Here is a 24,932-nt window from a genome sequence, read left to right on the forward strand (position 1 = left end):
CTAAAACAGTAAAATAAAAAATACAAAGTATATCTTATGCTACAGTATGAACTAAAACAGCAAAATAAAAAATACAAAGCATAAAATATTTGCTTCGAAAGCCTAGAGAATTATTGCTATGAATATAGAATATTGGAGAAAAGCCCAAGGAGGAACCGCGGTTGAAGAGGATTTTGCACAGGTCTCATTCTATGCTTATTGGAGGGGTTACACTCCCCAGTCACTTGTTGCTTTTTCCTTGGGAAAAGACATGCGTAAAATCTATTGCAGAAGTGCGTTCAACCTTGGGATTGAAATTCAATAAGAACGAAAATGCTAGTGGAAGTCCTTAATTCTATTTCATCCTTAGGTAGCTGAGCAATGGTTTGTGTGGAACAGGTATCCACTTGACAATACAATCGATTGGCCAAGATGCTATTCCAATTCCAATGCACACACCCCATTGCCCCCAGTTCAACCTTTCTGTATCTGCAAACTTCTTTAAAAATTCCACCATGACCACCTGAAGGATTATGGTTATGGCAATGATCCCCAAAAACAACTTGTTCCTATGTATCCCTTCAAACACATTCTTCTTCTCAAGATTTCTTGCATTGAATTCATTGAACACTTGACAAAGAACGAAAGTGTTAAAGATCAAGGTGTTTTTTACCTTCTCGGTCACACTGAAGATTGATTCACCTTTGAATTGCAAGACCAAGAGAATGATAATTTGATACAAAGCTTGAGCTAAGAGATTTCTCCACATTATGTTGGTAATAAGTGGTTCAGTTCGACATACTGGTGGCTTTGTCATCAACTCTTCGGTGGGCTTTTCTGTTGCAAGAGCTAGAGCACTCAATGTGTCTATAATTAGATTCACCCATAATAGCTGAACTGTTGTTAATGGGACTTTTCCAACTGAGACAGTTACCACAAAGTTTATCACAAGAGCAGCAACATACACGGTGAGTTGGAACTGAATGAACTTTTGGATGTTGTTGTACACACATCTTCCCCACCTTAAGACTCTGGCAACAGAGGCAAAGTTGTTATCCAAAATGACAATATCTAACATCTCCTTGGCCACTTCAGTGCCCTGAATTCCCATTGAAAGTCCTACGTTAGCTTCTTTCAATGCTAGTGCATCATTTGTGCCATCCCCAATAACTGCAACAACGTAACCTTTTTGTCTCAAACATTTTACCATCTGTAGCTTGTCGAAGGGAGAGGACCTTGCCATCACACAAATTTTACCAACTCTCTCCATTCTCTCCTCTGGTGTGTAGTTTCTGAATTCGATACCCTCTACCACTACTCCACTCACGTCTTGATCAAACCTCAGTATTCCACATTCAGTGGCAATAGCTTTTGCTGTGAAGACATTGTCTCCAGTAATCATTTTGATGTTCACACCTGCATTTTGGCAATCTTCCACAGCTTTCTTTACCCCTAGACGACAGGGGTTCTTAATACCCACCAGCCCTAATAGGGTTAAACCATCTTCTTCTATCTTTTTTTGTTGGTAATCATGTTCTTGATCTTCTTCTAAAACTTGCTTATGTGCAAAAGCAATGCATCGGAGGCTACTGGCAGCCATACCTTGAATAATTCGCTCAAATTTCATCTTTTCACCATCATCTAGATCTTCCATAATTCCAGAAGCGTCATAGTAACTTGAACACATTTTCAATATCATCTCTGCAGCTCCTTTCCAATGTACATGGATTGTGTTGTCTGCATTTCTCCTCATCAGGACTCCGCTTCGTTTCTTTTGAGAATTGAATGCTTCAACACTAAGAATCTTGCAACTTTGCGTCAATTGTTCCATTTCCATGCTAAGCTCCAGAACAGCCCATGAAAGAATTGCTTGCTCAGTGGGACTACCTGAGAACTCAATTTCAGATCCTGAAGCAGGCTTGTAAACACTACCAGTTGTGTTTAGAGAAACTCCTTCTTGTAGCAGTTTGAGAAAATATGGAGCATTTGATGAGGAAGTGGCTGGTACAAAAAATTCTTTCCCTGGCCAAAACTTTGTCACCTTCATTTTATCCATAGTGAGGGTGCCTGTCTTGTCAGTACAAATTACGGTGGCAAATCCCATGGTCTCATAAGCAGGTAGCTTTCGCACCATAGCCTGATTAGCCATCATTCTTTTTATGGAATAAGCAAGTATAAGCGTCACAGCCAGAGGCAAACCTTCAGGAATTGTATACACGACTATAGCAACTGCAGCAGCTACAGTCCCCACCACAGCATTTAGTATGCAATTAACCTTGGTGCTGCTGCCATTGAACTCTTTATTTCCATTCTCTGTGAAATATCGAACCAACAAGAAAGTAACTGCCAAACCAACCTTACCTATTGATGAAGTTAGCCTGTTGAGCCAAACTTGCAAAGGTGCTTGTTCATTAGCATCTCGGCTGATTGAGCTCATCATCTCTCCCCATATCGTGTTCATCCCAACTGAAGTGACTAGCATCCGAACATAGCCATCAACCACCGTAGTACCAGAAAATAAAAACGGATGACTGCAATTTACTTCTACATGGTCACTTTCCCCTGTTATGCTAGATTGGTCCACTTGCAATGAATGCCCGTCTAAGAATAGCCCATCTGCTGGAACTTGATCTCCAATCTTTAAGCAAATGACATCTCCAACGACAATTTCAAATATTGAAATCTGTTGACGCCTCCCAGCTCTTACTACTTCAATTTGGATATTGTTAATGACTTTGGATAACTTGTCAAATTGTCTGCTTTGCCGAAAGTTACATACGGTGGAAACAGCAATGACTAGAAATACAGCAACAAATATGCTTCCACCGTCATACCATCCTTCTTTTATTCCATTTTCTTTGATGCCAAATACAAGAGAAAGAACGGCACAGCCTAGAAGGATGAGAATGGTAAAATCCTTGAAGGCTTCCACTACAGAATGGAAGAAGCTCTTTGTGGGCGGTCTATTGTACGTGTTTGTGCCGAAAGCCTCGTGTCGGTGAGCAATGTCTTCAATATTGCCCTGAATCCCGCTTTCAACATTGGTTTTAAGATCAGATGCCAGTCTATCAATGCCTCCAATAATTTGGAGCTTTTCGATGTTTTTCTCTTTCACAAGCTCTGTGAGAGTTTTTTGATCGATTTTTGTGAGACTTGCTTGATCAGTTTTCAACCTGTTGTCTTGATTGAGATCCAAAATTATGAATGAATGGGAGGGTGAAATCTTGGTATTTTTCTTCTTTGATAGGGAAGTCTTGAAAAGAGATAAAAAGGCTCTATAATAGTAGATGGAAACAAAAGCCGAGCGCCATCTCTTTTTGGGTTCACTAAGGGTGTTTGGTACAGCAAGTAGAGATTGAATGGACTCCAAGTTGTCTAGGATAATACTAATAGTAGGCATGGTTAGGGAAGCAAAGGATGAATGTACGAAAATTTAGTAGCTTTACTATAAAATAATCCCTTTAAGAAAGCAAGAAATTGACAATTAATGTAGTAATTAGAAGGCAAGAAAAGCAAACAAATATTTTTTCACGAGTAAATTATAAAAGGATGAATGAGCAAAAAGGTGTTTAGGAAATTTAAAAAATTCAAAACAAAAGAATATTACCATAGAGATTTGGTTTATGAAATAAGGATTTGTTTGGCTAACTTTATTTTATATACTTAGGTAGGCTCGCTTTAATTTTGTTTCGAAAATAAAATAAAATTATACAAATATAATTTTTTAGAATAGGGGTAAAGTATACTATAAGAGAATTGACAATATAGTAGTAAGAAGAAATAAAATTATGGTATTCTACGTACCCAAAATGATATATAATTGTGACAGAGAATAATATTATTAGAAAGTAAAAGGAGCAATAATAATTAATGTAGGTAAAAGAGAATGGAGATAGCAAATAGCGTTTAAGAAAGAATTGGAGCTGAATCCTGAAGAAGGAAATGGGAAGCAGAAGTAGATGATGATCTGTGGGGCTATCGGGAAGCAAAAGGAGTTTGACAAATGTACGTAGGTTATGGTAATTTTAGAAGGCAAAGAATTGAGATGAAATGGAAAAAGGGATAATGTTGACATATATATAGAGTATAGTTTTTTTTTTTTTGAGTATGGTTGTTCGCTAGCTTCCGTGGTCAAAATAATAATATCGTGTATAACGAAACATCTATACAACTTCTTGGCTGATGCGTTGCTATTTCATTCGAGCATTGAGGATGCGGATGAGGGTCCCTGCCAGCTGACACTTGGATCATGATGTCACAATCAAGAAACTCACACGATAGTCGCCTTCGCTTTTGCTGTCTGACACTTGGATCATAATGTCACAATCAAGAAACTCACACGATAGCCGGCTTCGCTTTTGCTGTGTTTTTTTTAAGTCAACACGAAACCTTTCATATTCAGGTATCCCACGGAAAAAGGGTTTACTCGTTTTATTTCTTTTAATACGAAATAAATATATTGTTCATTTGAAACTCCCTCTTCGAGACTTGAATCCGTTTTCGAGACTTTAACTTTGATCTTTACTCTCTTACACTCTACAAGCACTTATATTTATGAAGTAACCATCGTATCAGGAGTGTGCGATTCAAAGTCATACTTGATTTTTTTTAGAAAGTTTCAACTTATGGCGTCTGTTCTTGATGATAACACTTTATCATCAGATTAAGATACCAATCAATTTTTAGTGTAAGTGGGGATTGAACTCCAGATTTATGATACAATCATAAAAAATTTTACCAATTTTATTAACTAAAACCTATAATAATATTTGATTTGAAAGGGCGATAGTCGGAACTCTTGGACAATTCAATGTGTTTGTTAAGGTTTTAATGACATGAAAATATTCTAGAAAATTATTATTTTTTAAATATTTTGTCACTACCTAGAAATGTTTAAATTTGTTGAAAAATATTGCCGTAGTAAGGTTCACGCAAATAAAATTGTCAAATTCACGCAAATAAAGTTGTCAACGTACAGTAGTTCCACAGTCATACTTGATTTGAAAGGGCAATAGTCGGAACTCTTGGACAACTCAATGTGTTTGTTAAGTTTTTAATGACATGAAAATATTCTTTCTCTCTTTCTTTTTCTTTTTCTTTCTTTTTTTTATTTTTGGATAAGAAGATGAAAATATTCTGGAACATGAAAGAAACTACACGTGTTGGTTTGGAAACGTTATGCGTTTACACTGTTGCGCGTTCCAGTTTTTTTTTTTTTTTTTTTCTTTCTCAGCTGTGCCGTGATTGTTGACTTTGGTACAAAACTTTTTGCACACCTCAGAAACTTGTCAGTATTTTAATCAACTTTTCAGCGTTTAAAAATTATTTTAATTAATTTTTCAGTACTTTTTACATAATTTTTCAGCAAGTTTTTGGTTACGAGACCACAAATCTCATTTTTTTTAATAATTTTTTTATTAAAAATGAGTCTTATAATACAATTCATATATTTAAAAATTATTTTACTGTTTTAAGTTTTTAGTTTCAGCAAAATAAGTTCTATCTAAATATGCCATATTTCAAACAACTCGGCCCCATTTGGTACACTCCCTTAAATACATATTTTTAATTTTTAAATAACATTACACATATTTTCACACATTTTTTTACCAAAATATATTTTTACACATATTTTCAAATATATATTTTCAATTTTTAAATATATGTATTAAACACCCTCTCAATCATTTCGCACTTTCCCAAGAAGGTGAAAACATTCTAGAAATTATGATTTTTTTAAATATTGTCACTACCTAGAAATGTTTGAATTTGTTGAAAAATATTGCCGTAGGAAGGTTCGCGCCAATAAAATGGTCAAATTCAGGCAAAAAAAGTGGTCAACGTACAGTAGTTCCACTTCCCCCAAAAAATAAAAAAACTTCCAAATTCAAGAGTAATAACTTCCGCCAACTTCGAAGGCACCAAATTTCTCTTTTACCCTTCTTATTATTTAAATGTCATTTGGTTTGATTATTTGTTTACGGTGCTATGCTTAGAGCATCCACATCCGGATCTCAAATCCTATCTTATTTTACCATCTCAAAAAACTACTTTATTACTTATACCATACCATTTTTCAACATACCCAACATCCCAACTTTTATTTTCCTATTCTACTCATTAAAATAATATTTTTATACAATAAAATAACATATCCCACAATTACCATCATTTACAATAAAACACATTATTTAATCTTTCCCTCTCTTTATTTATGTTCAACAACCACAACCACTACCATCGACTCACTACACACCTGACACCGCCACTGCCACCACCAGCATCACCTCATAATTTACCGTCAACACCCACAAAAAAAAAAAAAAAAAACCTGGGCAGCAAACCCACCCTGCCACCCACTGACCCAAAAAACCACAATCACCACCACCGACGCATTACACACCTGACACCACCACCGCCACCACCAACAACAACCCATAATTTACCGTCAACACCCAAAAAAAAAAAAAAAAACCCAGGCAGCAAACCCACCCTGCCACCCACTGACCCAAAACCCACTCTGACGGAGCCATAGACACCCACCCCACCGTCGACCCACTAGCCACAACTACTTCCACCACCTCCACCGTCGGCCCACTAGCCATAACCACAAACCCAGTAGCTGAACCAAAAAAAAAAAAAAAACACAATCCAATGGCAACACAGCACAGCCAAATCCAGCCAAATCAAAATCAAAACCAAAATCAAAATCCTAAATCAAAATCAAAATCCTAAATCCAAAATCAAAAATCAAACCCATCTGTTCTCGCAAAACCCAAACCCAAACCCATCTGTTCTCACCGGCAGCGATGGCGAGAGAGAGAGGGTCGCCCGTCGCCCGTCGCTGTCTGGATTCATCCCAAACCCGTCATCATCGTCATCATCTTCGACCCAAACGCCAAACGCCAAACACCACCCAAACGCCACCCAAACGCCACCCAATCGCCACCCAAATTCGACCCTCACGCCGGAAACCCACGACCTCCACGCCTCCACCACAGCTTTTCTGATCAAGCCTCCACGCCGTTGCCTCCATTCCGTTGAAGAAGAGAGAGCAGGAAGAAAGTGAGAGAAAAGAAACAGAAAAAATGAGAGAGGAGAGAGGAATTTACCGGGATAAATGAGAGAGGAGAGAGAAATGAGAGTATTAAAAAATTATTTTTTTTTATAACATTCAGCTACAGTACCATCTTACATTTGAGATGGTACTGTAGCTAAATCCCAAATTTGGAATTGGCATATTGCATATGGCCTTTCCATTGTTGGGTAGTTTTGGGGCTTAAATGCCAAATGTTCCTAACATTTGGCATATAGAAGCCCCAATGCGGATGCTCTTAGAATTTTTAAAAGATGGCATGGGAACAAAAAAACACTTGTAATATAGTTGGTTACTATTGTTCTAATGCTCTGTCTTTTTTAATTAAAAAAAAATTGTCAAATCCAACCCATATGGATTGAGTTGGACCAATGTGATAAGCCGGATTCAAAAAACCATTTAACTCAACCATGCACACCACTTCCTTCACATTAGTAACATTAGGGTAAATTGTGTATTTAGCCTCTATTCTTTACACTATATTTCAATTTGGTTTCTAACTTTTCAGTTGTGTTAATTTAGTCTCTAACCTTTCAATTTCGTGTCAATTTAGTTTTTACCCATTATCTTTTAGATGAAAATTGCTGATTTCAATTGTGTTAATTTGGCCCCTAAAAATTAAAATTAGTTTCCGTTGATGTGTCAATAAACTTTTTTTTTTTTTTTTTTTTTTGCTATTTGCCACGTCAGTAATTTCCATTCAAGAGATAATGGTAGAGACTAAATTGACATAATTGAAAATTTAGAGACAAAATTAAAATATGGCATAAAAGATAGGAATCAAATACGTAGTTTAGCTGGCATTTTTTTTCCACACTTCTTCTTTTCATAGAGTAAGGGCATTTTATCACCAAAATGTTCAGAGCACTAGCATTGAAAAATTCTAAAGTCATATTTAAGCCCTTTTTAGCATTTTATGGCTCAAAATATGCTGCATCAAAGGATGCTAAACACAGAAATTGTAAAAAAATTTACAATAGTGCTATAGTACAATTCTAAAGATAGAATTGTACTGTAGCACAATTGTAAAAAAATATATATATTTTAATCAATCGGCATTTCTCTCTCCTCCCATAATTTCTGTTATCTTCTCTCTCTTCATTCTCTTTTTCTCTTCTGCTCTCTCCGCTCTCTTCATTCTCCCTTTCTCATCTACTCTTTCCTTTTTCCCAAATATCATCCATCTCTTTCTCATCTGTTTTTTTTTTTTTTTTTTTTTTTTTGGCTGTGACCGGTGCTTAAAGGAAGTGGTGGGTTTCAAACCCAAACATCATCCATCTCTTTCTCATCTGCTTTTTTTTTTTTTGGCTATGACCGGTGCTTAAAGGAAGTGGTGGGTATGGCTGAGGTGAGTTGTGGGTCATGGAGATCGGAGTGGGTCATGGCGTGGGTCACGGAGATCGGAGATCGGAGTGGGCTGAAGTGGGTTTTTGGCTGTGATCGGTGTTTTTGGTTGTGGTTTTTGGTTGTGGTTGTGGTTTTTGTGCTTAAAGGGGTTGTGGGTCGTGGTTGGGTCCAAGGTTTGGGTCGTGGTTGGGTTGTGGGTCCGGTGTTTGGGTCGTGGGTGACGGCATGGGTGTGGTGGTTGTGGTTTTTGGTTGTGACTGGTGTTTTTGGTTGTGGTTGTGGTTTTTGGTTGTTTTTGGCTTAGGTCCGATGTTTTTGGTTGTGGTTTTTTGAATGGGTTTGCTCCGGTGGGTTTCAAATCGGCGGTGTGGTTTCTGATCGGTGGCTTGGGTGGTGGGTGTGGTGGCCGTTGTTGGCTCTGGTTTGATGGTTTGTGTGTGTGGCTGTGTGTGGCTCTGTTGATAGGTCTGTGTGTGTGGTTCTGTGAGATGAACCGGTGCTAGAGGTTGAGGGAGGCTGAGGAAAAAAAAAAACGGTTGGAAAGCCTAGGAAAGTGGAACTGAAAAAAAGTATTTGTTAAAAAGAAATAATAAAGAAAGATTAAAGAATAATATTTTAATAAGAATAGAGTTTTAAGATGTGAGAGGTATTGTAAAATGGGATGGTATAAGTAATAAAGTGGTTTTTTGGGATGGTATAATAGTATAGCATAGCATTTTTCAATGCTAGTGCATAGAGGATAGATATAGGCCAACATCATCTGAATCTAAAAAGTAAAAACCGTGGATGTTTTGTGTTGTCAAAAGCAAATTGAGCAAGAAAAAAACAAAACAACGCAAAGTAAAAATCCTTTAAATAATACTGCAGTATAGAGTACAGACAGAAGAAGAATAGATATAGGTAGGCTCATATAGGCTAACATCATCCAGATCTAAAAAGTAAAAACCATTGATGCTTTGTTCTATCAAAAACAAATTGAGCAAGAAAAACAACACAACCGTCCCTCATTAATGGTATTGAAACCTGATGCCCTCATTCTCACCTTCAATTTTTCTTTCAATATCCTCCTCTTTCCTTTCTCTACCCTTCTTTATTTTCCCATATCTCTGACTTTCTCAATTTAGCATAGTTTTCATGTGTTTTCTCTGTTTTTGTTGATAATATTGCATATTGGCCGATGAGATAAGAGAGTTTGTCTATATGGGGTTCGTTGGGTGATTTCTTATGCCTTTGAAAATGGTATTCACTTCACCTCAACTCAACCAAATTTTTTTTATTTTATCTTGACGCTCCTATTGAGTTGCTTTGTGGTTTCGATTACTCCATCTATAATTGTTTCATGCAAATCTATCAATGGAGTAGTGAAGTGACAATAACAAGTGGCATCCAAGTACAATTTTACATTGCTTCCATGAAAATATTCAAGGGGAGGGGGGTGTTCTTTGTTCCAAATAGACAGGAAGACTACCAACTGTTGATTGTGCCATAAAGGTTTGGTGATAGATCTTGATTAGGCCAAATAATCTTTAGATATATGTTACTTGACATAGAAATACATTATTGAAACTGCTCTTTATGTTGGGATTTGTGGGCTCTGTGGAGCCTATGCCAATAGCTAAGATATAGGACACCTTGCTCATATGGTCCTTTTTTTCTTTTGTTTTCAATGACTGTTCTTTACTTAGTCTAAAATGACTACTCATGGGTGTGCTCATTGGTTTAGCTTCATTCATGTTGAACCTGCTGAGAATCTTCTTCACATACTTTGTCTATGAAAACTTTAATGTACCATTAGCCTTGTCTTTAGTGATTCTCATACCAAGGATTTGTTTTACAACTCTCATATCCTTCATTGCAAACTGTTTTGACAATTGCTCCTTCAAATTATTAATCTCCTCAGTGCTAGACCCCTCAATGAGCATATCATCCACATGCAGCAGTAAAATGATAAGGGAGTTGTCAAAGAACTTAACATAGAAATAGTGATTAGCTTCACATAAAACTATCAAATTTCTTGTACCACTATCTTGGAGCTTGTTTTAGACCATACAAACTCTTTCTCAGTTTACAGACTAAACTCTCTTGTCCCTAAACAATAAACCCTTCTAGCTGACTCATCTAAATGTGTTTTTCAAGTCACCATGAAGGAATGTCGTCTTCACATCTAACTACTCAAGATATAGATTCTCTGCAACCACCATTCCCAGTACCAGTCTAATTGTTAACATCTTCACAACTAGAGAAAATATTTATGACTAGTCGGTATCCTTCTTCTGCTGGAACCCTTTGACAACTAATCTAACCTTGTAGCGCTTGCTACCATCATGTTCATTCTTTATTCTGTATACCCATTTATTGTGCAAAGCCTTCTTTCTTTTTAGCAATTCAATCAGTTCCCATGTCTGATTTCCAACAAAGAATTCATCTCATCCTTCATGGCTAACTCCCACTTGCTTGGATTTTCATCTTAAAAGACTTCATCATAACACTCTGGCTCACCACCATCAGTTAACAAGAGATAATTTAGAGTGGGTGAATAACGCTATGGAGGTCTAGTGATCTTGGAAGATCTATGGACTTCAGCTACAGGTGTGCTCTGATATAGCTATGAATTTACGTTCTCTTTATCTTCTTTACCCATTTTCTGGACAGTATTTTCAGTCAATTCTGTTAGAATTAATGCCCTAAAATCCTACTGTATAATGTTATGTATGATATTATGTATGACATTATGTTATAAGTAATAAAGTTATTTTATTATCTAAAATAATGGTAATGTGAATATTTGGATATTATCATATAGTCCTTGAGATGCATAGTATGTGATTTATATGATTTAGTCACAAAAGATGTAGATCACGAATTCTTTCTAAACTCAGAATCTTAGTTCGTAGTCGGTGATGAAATTAGGTATTTCATCCGTAAAGACTATAACATTTCAACTAAGATAATTTGTCTTGATCATAGAAGTGAAAACTTCTAGCTGATATGTTAATATGTTAAAAGTGTATAAGACATATTGAAATAGACCGCTGTGAGATTTATTATTCTATTAACAACTGTCAAATGAATAATAAATCTCACGACTTTTATTTACATAAACTCTCAATCCTAAGAGAATAGTGAACCCAATCATAAAATGTAGGTTACTTTGATATATCAGGAGTGAGATCTAATTTAACGGTTAAAACCTCAGTATGTTGGGTAACCACACGTAGTATTAAAGGAACACATATTCTCAATACAGAATTCATAATTTCTTTATAAAAATATAAAATATTCCCTTGAGATAAGTTTAATGGATTTGGTTATTTAGAGTGTTATGCCTAATCACTTTAGAAAAGGGTTACTAAAGTTTATATAATATACATGGGGTAGGGTGCAACAAAAAAGTTACCTACTGATAAGGTGGCGACCAAGCAAGATGCTGAAGTAGTGGGGAATGCTGAGTGGAGGAACAATCTGAATCAGGCTCCTCATCCTGGTGTCTTGGCTGCATCAATCTCTGCAGCTGCTAGGCTCAACGAGAAATTAAATGCATGAAAGTAGTTGTAAAATTATGGTTAATTTGTATGGTTAGATCACTTTGTAGCAATGTTATTAATTTTGTTCCGTTTCGGCCGGGATAAACGGAAAATTTTGTACCGGTCTACAAACCGGAATGAGATACCCTCTTGTTCCACCTCGGAGAAAATTTCGGCCTATTCCGGTGTGTTTCGGGCGTTTCGGTTGATTTCGGTAAATTCCAGCCGAAATCAAAGATTCGGCCGGCACGCATTTTGGGCTTCTTTCCCTCTTAAAAAAGAAAAAGAAAAATCACTGCCACTGAATCTTCTATAGAGGAGATGAAAAAGAAAGGAAAAAAAAACAAAGAAAAAAAAGAACGAGATAAAGGCATGAAGCATAGCCGGTGTGAGAGAGAAAATACAAAAGAAGAAGAAGAAGAGGAAAAAGAGGAGAAAAGAGACTGAAGAGAGCACCTGAGCCACTGAAGATTGAATAGACGTGGGAACTTTGGAAATGAAGAAGAAGAAAGAGTGGTCAGGTGAGATGAGAAGTAAATAGTGTAGGCCATGTGAGTGGTTTGGGAAATGGGAAAAGTTAGTGGAAGGAAACTTCTTGGAAGTTTCTTCTAATTGCCCAACTTGTTTCTTTTATTTACAAAAAGGCCGTTACTAATTATATTTTAATAGCAATTAGAATAATCTACTTACTTTATTTTATAGGGAAAATCGTCTGGTTACTTTATTTGGGATTTTTTTATATAAAAAAGTGTATATATATTTATACACACAAAAGGTAATATATATAAAATAGACAACCCGAAACACTTCAAAACGGTACGCCGAAATAAGTCGATATCGAAATATTTCATTTCAGTAGACAAATCGAAACGGACTTCGAAATGGTATTTATAACATTGCTCTATAGTAATAAATATATGTGCTTGTACATTTTTTTTTTTTTTTTTGGAGAAAGATACGTGCTTGTACATGATCGATCCTTTTGTATAAATAATGCGGTCTAAAATGTGGGTTCTATTATAATACCATTTCTCTTCCATATTCAACAAGGTAATTGCATTTTTACCCTTCTAAACTTTGAACTAGCTTTCCTTTAAAAGATAAAAGAGCCCATGATGAGTAGGTTTCTATGGACCTTTGATGGGCCTCAAAATGAAAGTAGTGCAAGTCTCTAGGACTTAATTAGATGTTGTTCTCCAAAGTAAGATGGGCTACTACTTGAGTACTTGGTGATTGCTATCAAATCATGGGACCGACGGGTAACATGATATAGGATGATGAGAAAATGGTGGGCCTCCGTAAGCTGAGCTGGGTTTTGCATATGGGCCGGATCTACAATCAGCCCTATGTTAAAGACATTCTCAATTCATAATCAAGTCCAAATCTAATCTCACTTTCCGTGCAAGTAACAAAATCTTAATTCTACTAAGGGTGAGTTTGGTTCAGTTTTTTGTAAAAGTGCATAATGAAAAAGTGGAATTTTCAAAAAGTGCATTTTCAAAAAACTGAGTATTTGGTAAAAGCTGTTAAAAAATGTTTTTTAAAAAAGTTTAGTGTTTGGCTAGCACCTATAAAAGTGGCAGTTTTAGAAATAAATTACCAAAAAAGACAATATATATATAAGAGCATCTCCAGCAGGTTAGACAAATTTTTGCACTGTTTGAACAATCAACAATGACATTTATTTTTTGCCTACCCACTTTTTAAATTTTTATTTTGTAATCAAATTTATTCTTTTTTAATATTTATTTTTTCTTTTTCTATTCATTCTCAACAATTATATTTTTCAACAAAAAGTGTTACATCCACAATATTTTTTGCAATACTTTCACAAGAATCATAACAAAATCTTATATGGAAAGTTGTTACTAGTTCTAATTTGAACCCACCACTGAAATTATATTTTTACTCACCAATATTAGCTAATTACTTAAAATTTATTGTGAAAATATTATGAAAATATTGTGGTAATATTTTTAAATTGTGATTTCTAATTCTTTGCATTTCTTTCATCCATACGTTTCCTTTTTCTTTTTCTTTTTTTCTTTTTTTTTTTTTCTTTTGCATTTTGTCCACCACACACGTGTACCACTGTCTATTAGTACATCCTCTCATTTTTCTTTTTCTTTACTTCCACTTTCCAGAAGCTCCCTCATTTTTATTTTTTTTTTCTTCCTTTACTTCCACTTTCCAGAAGCTCCCTCATTCTTTCTTTTTTTTTTTTTTTCTTTTCCTACTTGATTCCATAAATTCTCTAGCTCTCTTTGTGATATTTGATTCCATAATCTTGCTTGCCTTTTGGTGTCATTGTCTTCAAAGTTCAAACACACACAAACACGCATGGAGAGAGGAGAAATCGTCTTTGCTCCACCACACCACCACCACTCCTCCTCCTCCTCACTGCGGAGTGCATGCAACCAGGGGTCATATTGGCTTCTTTTTTTTTTTTTTTTTTCTTGATCATTTATTGTTGTTCTATTTTTTATTTTTTATTTTTTTTTTTCTGTTCTTGATCTGCTGTTGTTGTTGTTTTGATTTTAGATTTGTTGTTTAAATTATATCAGTTTTATGAGAGCAAGAATTTTTTTGCTTTTCTTGTTGTGGTTTGATTAATTTAAAGATTATGTTTTTGAGTTTGTATTTTGATTATGCTTGAGATGGGAGGTGTGAGAGTGAGCTTCGTGCAAAGGGAGAGCAGAGAGATGAGATGAGGGGCGTGAGAGTTCAGCTTCAAGCGTGAGAGAACTGATGAATTTTTATGGGTATTTTCGTAATTCACCATCAGCCCAACAATAACAGTTCAAACGCGCATGCGCGTTTTGATTTATGGACCTCCTGCGGTCCATAAATATTGCGCGTTTTGAACGTGTTTTTTGCCTAGGTTCAAAACGCAACTTTTATAAAAAATTGCATTTTGGGCTGAGCCAAACGCAATTTTTCTTCAACTTTTTGTAATATGGGCGTTTTCAACTCCTAAAAGTGCAAATAAACGCACACTAAGTATCCTAGTTTATATATTGGTTTAGGATTAGCCTATTATAAATACCTTGTTATGAGTTTGTTGTAATATATGGTACATAAAGATCTCATGCTTCTACTTTATTTTTTTTTAATATACTACTAAATATTTTCACATTACATTCCAAAATGTATACCGACCAGGACCATTTAGCAGCAGAAAGTTTGACAATGGGAATTCAATTGCAGTAGTGGTCCTTTACCTTTGGGCGGCCTGGGGCAATTAATGGACACTTGGGTCCATGACAATTAATGATTCAAAGTAGCTGTTTATGGCTGGTTGAAAACCAGAGTTCTAAACATCTATTGCGTGTGGTTCGATCCTATCCTCACTACAAGAAAAACGGGCTATTACAGTACCTTATGTATAGGGACTTGCTTTTAGGCCATAGCAACAGGCTCCAAGATGGTCAAACAAATCCTGTCAGAACATATATATGCAAGAAAGGAAGAACATGGGTGGGACCTAAAATACAGTATGTTATGAAATCAAAGTCACAACGCACAAGAGAACCTGTCAGCTTCTTAGAAGAGGAAGAACATGTTCCCGTGAGTCAATTTTGAAAGCCAATTATGTGTAAATGTTTCAAAATAGGGAAATGTTAACGAGTGTCCTTAGGGCATTAATTAATAATTCATTTTAGGAAAATTTTGACACCATTTTTATGGAGAATAAAAAAGCTATCAAAATATTAATTGTTTTTTTAAAAAAAAAAAAAAAAAACTTTCTTTAATTGGATTGTTAACCAATACTCTAAGGACACTCGTTAGCATGACCCTTCAAGATATTCATAGCTTTAATGTTTAGGTAATTGAATGTTTCTAAATAGCTAGCCAATTAAGTATAGTGTCTTGCTGCACCTGTGAAGGTAATTAGGTAAGTTAGATGCTGGTCTTTTTAAGAATCTTAATAACTATGCAGCAGGAAACCTGTGTGCGTGATTTTATTGTTGTGCATTTGGACCAATAATTTGTAAGGTATTTGCCCATTACTTGTAATTGCATGGTGACAGTGGGTTCCAGTTAACTCAACTGGTAAAGTCTCTGATAGTTGTATAAGAAATCTGAAGTTCAATCCCTGCCTACACCAAAAATTGATTGGTGTCTTGATTTGATAATAAAGAGCTATTATCAGGAGCAGACGCCATAGGTTAAAACTCTCTCAAAAAAAAAAAAATTTGCATGGTGACAATGTTAATAAATGGTTGATGTGATGATTGATGAACTTGTGGGTCATAGTGAATGGATGCATAGGAAGATGATGGGCGTCTTTGTGTTCTTGTACAAACTGTCAAACACAAGTCAACCATAATTGATAAGAATCAACGAGGTGCGAAATAAATGTGGAAGACTTTTGAGAATGGTGGTGGGTTCCAGTTAGCTCAACGAGTAAAGTCTCTAATGGTTGTATAAGAGATTTAGGGTTCAATCCCCGCTTACACCAAAAATTGATTGGTGTCTTGGTCTGATGATAAAGAGCTATCATTAGGAGCGGACGTTATAGGTTGAAATTCTCTCAAAAAAAAAATGGTGTATATTAATTGAACATAGGCGAAATAAATGTGGAAGACATTTGAAAATGGTGTATATTAATTGAACATATGGTCATTTCACAAAGAGAGGTGTCTAGAGAGAGAGAGATATATATATATATATATATTTGATAACAGAGAGATGTCTATATATATATATATATATATATAAGCACAAAATCCTATGTCTAATAATATCAGCACAAGCAAGTAAAATGATGGATTTTTTGCCCATTATTATTTTTTTTTCACAAACTTATTTATTATATGGTATCAAATGAAACATATTAGTTATGTAGCCTATGAGAATCAAGTTCTAATGTGAAGAATTCGACTCTCTAAAACTCGAGTTCTACTGGAAACCTATAAAAAAATCTCAACTCAGGTTTTTTAGTTTTTCATGAAACTCAAATTTTAGATACTCAAGTTCCAAAATGAGACTACATAACCAATATGTTTGGTTTGAGGGCATATAAAAAATAAGTTTTTGAAAAGGGGCAAAAAAAAGTTCGTAAAATGATAGTACAAAATATACAATAGGAATGGATTGGTGGAAGGGCCTCTTGCATATTGGCTATTGTTGCATGTTTGGAATTTCTCATTAAAAAAAAAAACCAAAATAATAAAATAAACATAAACATAAACATAAACAAAAACTCAAATTGAAATTTCCATATTGGAAAGACGCGCGCTAGAGGATTAGGGTTTTATGAATCGAGACAAGATTACAAGATTCAAGAAACAAAATGTATTATCATTTGGATGAGTATTTAAATGTGGACACCACCCCGTGACAACCCTAGAAGGGCTTTTAGAAAATAGATGGATTTGAGAGTTTTTTCTTGAAAATCATAAGTTTTTGAAATATTAGAAGTCGTCACTTATTTTATTATTTTTAAGAGAGAAAAAAGTAATTAAAACCATTTTTTTTATTAAGAAATAACTCCATGGATAAAATTTGCTTACGCTCTACCAGGATGAATTTGGAGTCATGTTACGTTGTAAGAAAGTGTGAGACATCCATGCACGACTGAAATATTTATGGATCTCAATTAAGTGGGTAAAACTAAAATGTTTACGGATCTCAACTAAGTGGGTAAAGATAGTTTTAGTGTTTAGTTAATTATTTAATGGACATGGAAATAATATTCAAATTTATTACAATAACTCAAACAAACTATGAATTTTATTTGAATGGCATGGTGGGCCGTAGCCTAGAGCTAAATCATGTGACCGGACATGCAATAATAAAAAAGACATGATAATAATGAAATTATCAGTAAATGCAAGTGACAAAATATGAACAATTTTATTAATTATGTGAAGCATACCTAAAGTTAACCTTTTTCAATTTTAATTGTTATTTTAACAAGGTTAAATTCATTATTGTCTTGGATTCTACATATACCAAATTTGGTATGTACCAAATTTCAATTTGTGGCAACTTCATCCAACAAATCAAGCAAGTCAATGCAAAAATAGAATTACGTGAGTTTAAGAGTTTACCCAACCCTCCTACGACAGCAAAGGTGGAGCTCTCAAGGATAGCGACAGCGTCCATGGATCGGAGTGAGTGCTCGTTGGAATGAAAATGGGTGCAATGGGTTTAGCTGAATTGGTTGAGTTGGTATAGGTTTTGGGTTGTCCACCCTCAGGGTTGAGTTCCTTCTTCAAAATATTTATGTCAATTATCTCTCTCAAAACAGTTTTGAAATTCAAAGAAACAAGAAAAACAAATAAATTGGTTGAGCTGACTTTTTTTATGCCAATAAAATTAAATTTTGGTCCATAATTTGAGCAACTTAACAATATATTAGGGTCTTTTAAGGAAAAAGAATCACATGCTTTTATATTCTTTTAAGCCTATACTACGGCTTTACTTTTAGATTTTGCTTTACCTGACACACTGTCATTGTACGACTACTTTTATTCAAAAACATTATAATATATATTATACAACTAATTAGTCAATGTCACATAAATTTAGTTTTTTTCATTGTACAACTACTTTTCTTTTTTCTTTTTTCTTTTTTCGATAATTTTGATTAGAAAAAAAATAGTAGTTTTAGTTAATTAAGTGAATAAATTTAAAATGTTACTCAATTTGTATATAAAATCAATTAATTCATTATACTCCCTCCGTCCCACTTTGTTTGTCCTGTTTGAAAAGTCAAACTTTTTAAGGGAACATCATTTATTATCTTGTCTACCTTTTAAAAATGTATAAGTTTCCAAAACTATCCTTAAATAAATTTATCAAAAAATTGAATTGGTAAATTAATAGGGGTATAATAGGAATATTAGTAAATTAATGACTTTTATTTTTAGAAACAGGACAATATTTTGGAACATCCCAAAATGGAATAGAGGAGGAGTATATATATAAAATAAACTTTTTATTTTTATGATTATAATTAAACATGTAATTGTCCATTCTAAGGAAATTTGATTAAATTTACACGAAAAGTGTCACTAAATATTATATTTTTCCATTTTGCTATCATATTATTAGTAATTAACTTATTATATTTTTATTTATATAATTTAAAATTTTATTAATTATATTATTTATGACGTCACCAGTTCGACCATTGGTCGGATCTCGATCTGACCAAAAAATCAGTAACCAGTCCCTTTTCCGGTTCTTTCACTATACTGATTTATAAAACCATGGAAAAAACCAAAAAAAAAAAAAAAATTGAACGAAAATATGGAAAAAAAAAAATTATAATAAAACCACTAACAAGACCCAAACCAAATGCCAATAGAAAAGCCCAGCACAAGATCAATCTCATCTCAGACTAAAACTATCACTATTCCAACATCAACACAATTACGTTTTTAATTCAACAAATATTAAATAAATAAATAAATTCCTCACTGCCTCAGTGCCTCGTGGATTCACAAGTCATTAAACAATTTAAACTAAAGCTAAATCAAACCTAAAGGCTAAAGGGAAATAAGAAACTCACTTACTCTCTCCAACTATTGCCGTCCATCCCTGTTTAGCAACACTAACAACAACCACAACTGAACTCCACAAGTTTTATATTGTAAAATTTTATATATTTGCATTTGTTGTTGTTGTCGTCGTCAATATATAAAATTTTCTTTTTATTAGATTGTGTAATTTATAATTATTGAGGAACACCTTGGAAAAAATTCCTAGAGCCGCGCCACTGACCCCTGCCCGATTTATTCCCCAAATCCTAGCGGTTGCATTGTTTTTTCTATCTAGTTTCCAACGGCACAATTCAAAGCTCAAACAGAGAATACTGTTTTTTTTTTGGGTTGATATCGTATGGTCTCAAACAGTACACTGTAAATGCAACAGTGCACGCCTGATCACTAGCAGCATTAATTTTTGTTTTTGTTTTGTTTTTTTTTTTTAGTTTTTTTTCTCTCTTTTCTAATTTTTCATTCTTTTTTAATCACTAAAATCAAAAGATTGGACAGAAGGGTGGAAAATTCATTTGAGATTAAGCTTAAAATAAAAACTCAATGATTTAAATAAAAATGTGAAATTGAGAATTTGATAAAGTAGAGGTGAAAAATGATATATTGAATGATAAAATAAAAATTTTAAAAACATAAATCAAAGTAGAATCAAAATCAAAGCTTAACACAATAAATGAAAAAGAGATTGAAGAGTTTATGTGCATTCTTTAATTTGTTCATTATTGGGGGTACACACACATAAAAGAGTTTGTATCACAAATTCATAATTGAGGAACGAAATAGAAATAGGATGTCTACATTAAAACTACACTATTTTTTATTATTTTTTTCTGACTGAATAAAACTTCACTATTTAACAAACTAAATGATGTTGTAGCGGCAAATAAACTAAATGGCCTCGTTTTTCTGATTTCTTTTACAAAAATCTTCCTATTTAATACTTTTGCCAATCATATGTTCCGCAACTTTCAATAGAACAATTACTTTTTAAAAATATATATATCAAATTTTATTTTAAATAAAAAATAAAATCTATTTAAAAAAACCACATATTTTGAAAGTTTTCTTTTGGTCCTGACAATTATGACAGCTAGTACTTGGTATAAAATAATCTAACTAGCTACCACTTGATACATGTACAAATTATGCCAAATTGTGTGTTAAAAATATGTGCTTAGAATTTTTGTTTTGAAATTGTTGAAGAGTTGGAATAGGAGGTAGTAAAAAGGATGATTTGAATGATAATATTACGCATGATATGTGTAACTAAGGCTTGATCTCCATTTGGCAAGAAAACACAAGATTGCACAATAGAAGTGATAGTGGTAAGCTGAGACACTGAATGGACCATATGGTCAATAGCACCAGTGTCCAAGATCCAATCCTTAGACTTAAAAGCATGCCTATCAATAACATGAGCAGAAAAAACAAAATGTGACATATTTGGTGGAATCCAATATGGATTACTTGAAAAATTGGAGGAATTAGAATTGGAGGATGAAACTGTGGTAGGTGTTAAAACTAGTTATATAGAAGGGGCAGGTGCCATAACAGTAGCAACTTGATGAGCAGAATGAGTATCAATACCTAAACCAGAAGCTGTGACTGCTTTCAAATAGTTAAGAAGTTGCTCACATTGAACCTGAGAAATGGGACACTGAGGCAAGGAGGCTTGTGCAGGAGTCTGTTGGGAAACAAATTGAGCACCAAAAGGATTTTGTGGTGCAAGAACATCTTCAGATTGAAAGCTATGATTGGGAAAACCAGCATTATTTTGGGTCAAATGTGGATTGGCTAAATCAAAACCGTCCAAATTACGAAAATTCCCTAAAGGCAAGACTGCTGAAACTTTATTAGCCATAGCTTGGTTGCTTCCCTTGTGCTTGTAGCCTAGAGGATACCCATGTAGCTTATAGCACTTGTTTGCTATATGACCACTAAGTCCATAGTAAGAACAAATAGGTTTTTCCTTCTTAGAATGCCCTTTACTACCACGATTGCCTTGATTCTGGCCTGGATTACCATTAAACCCTTTAGTATGATTCACAAACATAGTAGTGGCCTCAATAGGATAGACCATATTGACTCCATGACTAAAACTTCTCATCTTTTCCTCTTGCAAGATCAAAGAACAAACTTTGCTAATAGAAGGAAATGGCTCAATCAACAAGATCTAGCCTATAATATTCCCATAGCTATCATTTAATATCATCAAAAACGAAAAACATGCTCTTTATGCTTGTTAGGACATATGTGATTTGATGTTAGGAACATATGTCAAACTAGTATTGGCTAATCCTTTGACAAAACGTACTTTACTTGTAATTGGGTAGATCTAGGATGTGCTTAATGCTTCAAGGAACAAGGTTTCAAGTTCAAGTGTTAAAACCATGCAAGTCTGTCCAAGAAACAAGTGAGAAAATGCTGGATTTTAAAACTCGACAGCTAGCATCTATCGAGGTTTAAAAGTTGTTTCAGCCCGTGACTTGACAACTAGCTCGATAGATGGTTATCTATTGAGGTTTATGAATTTAATTTTTCAGAGCTAATTTCACTCCAATCCGTGAGTATGTGTTTAGACTTTCTTTTCTCACAAGCCTAAACATATATAAAGATTATTTTAAGGGCCGTCAAAGGTTGCGCAAGTGTGAAGAAAAGTTATATTCATGCAAATTGTGACCGGAGACAGAATTTTCCCTACTTTATCTTTTTTTTGAAGAAGCTACTGTGTTTGTACACCTTAGGGTTTTGTGACTAAGGAACTTCATGATTTTCATCGTGTAATGAATTGAAGAACTTTGCAACCAACATCTTTCTCAAGTTGGTTATCAAGTCGCGTACTGGGATCTACGCATCTATTAGTTAGTCACGTACTGGGAGCTGTGCATTAAAAATGAGAGATTGTCACTACAGAACAAATCCAATTGGGTATTGGGATAAGGGTTCAACTGTAGGTTGATATAAGGTACTGAGATTCCTTTACTTGTAACCACTTGTTTTGATAATAGTGAATTCTCGGGAGTGGTGACTTTGAAATCACCCGATAGAGTTTTTGCCGAATAGGTTTTCTCCATTCGTAAACAAATCACTGTGTCAATTTAATTTCTGCTGCACTTTAGTTAATTGGTGATTTGTTTGTACTACCACGCGCTTTGCATGTTAATTAACTTAATTAATTCACTTAACTAAATTAATTGGTTAATTTATCATAAGGGGTCAATACATTCTTGGCCTATCAATGTTGTGCTTCCAATTGAGAAGCCTTAGATCCACATGTACAAGCACAAGTGCATACAGTGAAAGGTTGAAAATTGACAAATTCATCCCAAAGTGTTTTGAATCTAGTGAAGTATTAACTTACTGAAAATCATCCTTGAGAAAGACAAGAAATTTCCTTTTGAAGCTCAAACTGCCTTGGAGTATTACCCTATGAGAGCCTATCTTTGAGATCAATTCACAAACCCCTTGTAGTATTGATATACATCACACTTGCCTTGAGGTCCATGATAAGAGAATCGGTCAACAATGAAAGCACTGTGGTATTACACCTACTCCAAGATTTTTACAATGGAGAGGAAGGATCTAGTTCTGGAATTGAACCATTCACAAAACCAAATTTGTTTCTTGAACTTAAAGCCAAGAACACTGATCTTGCCTAACTCATATAGTTCTCTAGACCAGTTAAAGGCTGCGATGTGAGAACAATTCCTGGACTCTCAGTGGTTGGAAGAAAATAAGGATTGTTAGCAGATTCATTTGCCATTGCTGTGCTTGAGGAAGGCACAAATTGTGAAGTAGACTGTGCTTGATTGGTTGTTGAATCAGAAGCCATGGATGAACCAAACTTCAAGAAGATCAAAAGGAAAAAGAAAGATTTCAAAGGCTAAAGACTATTTGGCAACAACGAAAGAGAAAGAAAAAGATGCTTTGATACCATGTAAAAGAATGAAGTTTTTGGAAACTAAGAATGAAGTTTCTAGAAGAGAAAGAAAATTCTCGTTGATTCACAAAATGAAGAATGAAAAGTGTACAAATAATTAAGCTCTGTTTCTATATATACACAAACAAAGGCGGGAAAAAGCTTAAATATTCCTAACTATCTTCCTGATCTAACTGACTTTCAACTGCACCGTAGGATGCATGACACCTAGACTCCTTGTAACTGAATCTGACTTGCATCCACTCACATGATCTGCATGTGCCTTCATTAAATAATACAATGTTGTTTTCTGTTTAATTTTATTCTTTTCCTTCAGTCCACCTACTGTCGTTTTCCCTTTTATTTGTTGCTCTTCTCTGCCGTTTTCCTTAAGTTCTTGTGTAACTGCATCAGTTTCAACAACCTAAAACTTTACTACCCATTACTATCACGATGAAAAGAAAAAAAGAATTGTTCTATTTTTTCTTTTTGTCTTTTTTTTTTTTTTTTTTTTTTTAAACTCTAAAATTTTGGGTTAACTCTAAAATTTTGGGTTGCCACCTTCATGTCCACACCTTTTTTAATTACCAAAAAGAGTTGTTGGTGGATATAATAAAAAAATTACAAAAAAAAATATTGAGATACCTATGTGATAATCTAAAATTGTACTAAGGTGATAATCTAAAATAGGGAGATTTCATATAATTTATTATCTTTGATAATAGGGAGATTTGATATAATTTTTTTTAATAATTTTTTGTTAGAGTTAAAATTTATTAGTTTCTTCCAATATCTCATCAGTGCTCCTCTCTAAACAGTTATTTCCAAAACCATTAATTTGATATTTGTGTATTTTTAACAACATTAGCCCCAATTTAATTAATTTCTTTAATATTTATGTATTTTTAACAACTTTAGTCCTACTTGAATTGGTTTCTTTGTATTAATAAGAATCTTCATCATGCCAAAGTTATGAAATATTAATCATATTATTGATATTTTAAATGCTTATCATGTAAAATATGATCACATTGCTATAATTTTTTTTTTCACATGCCTACATATATAGAGTATTTTTGGCTACATTGTTCTGAAGACTTTTCATGGTCTAGGGCCAGACCAACACACATCTTTTGGGCCTAAGACAAGGACTGTTTTTATCTATTTATAGATTGTATCGTCCAAGATTCAACAGCCATTCAGACCTCCTCATTTCACCCTCCTCTATGTGCATGCTTAACCCATTTTATCATGCTAACACTTGGACACAATAAATGTCCACAATTATAAATTAATAATGACTCTCTCTCTAACATGGGATTTCATTAAACATATTAACTCCTCATACACCACATAAAAACCCTGGTATCTTTTCATTAAAGTTGCCAATTTTCATTAATTAATTTATTAAAATAATTTTTTAATATTAATATGCTCCAACAAAAGTAATAAGTATAAGAAAATTAAGAATCGAGAGTGATGTGTAAAAAAGTGAGTGTAATGTTCTAAATATCAATAATATTTTAATCTAGGTAATATATAGATTGACAATGTACTGT

At 34.2% G+C, this 24,932-nt stretch overlaps 1 protein-coding gene across 1 annotated transcript; it reads right to left on the reverse strand.

The window, feature by feature from the left end:
* LOC115994037 (putative calcium-transporting ATPase 13, plasma membrane-type) lies at window positions 1-3,401 on the reverse strand. The gene has a single exon (XM_031118047.1). The coding sequence runs from the start codon at window positions 3,377-3,379 to the stop codon at window positions 335-337; it is 3,045 nt and encodes a 1,014-aa protein (XP_030973907.1). The 5' UTR covers window positions 3,380-3,401; the 3' UTR covers window positions 1-334.
* Window positions 3,402-24,932: the final 21,531 nt, after the last annotated feature.

The sequence above is a fragment of the Quercus lobata genome, chromosome 6 (genome assembly GCF_001633185.2).
Source record: "Quercus lobata isolate SW786 chromosome 6, ValleyOak3.0 Primary Assembly, whole genome shotgun sequence".
In the NCBI taxonomy this organism is placed as follows: domain Eukaryota; kingdom Viridiplantae; phylum Streptophyta; class Magnoliopsida; order Fagales; family Fagaceae; genus Quercus; species Quercus lobata.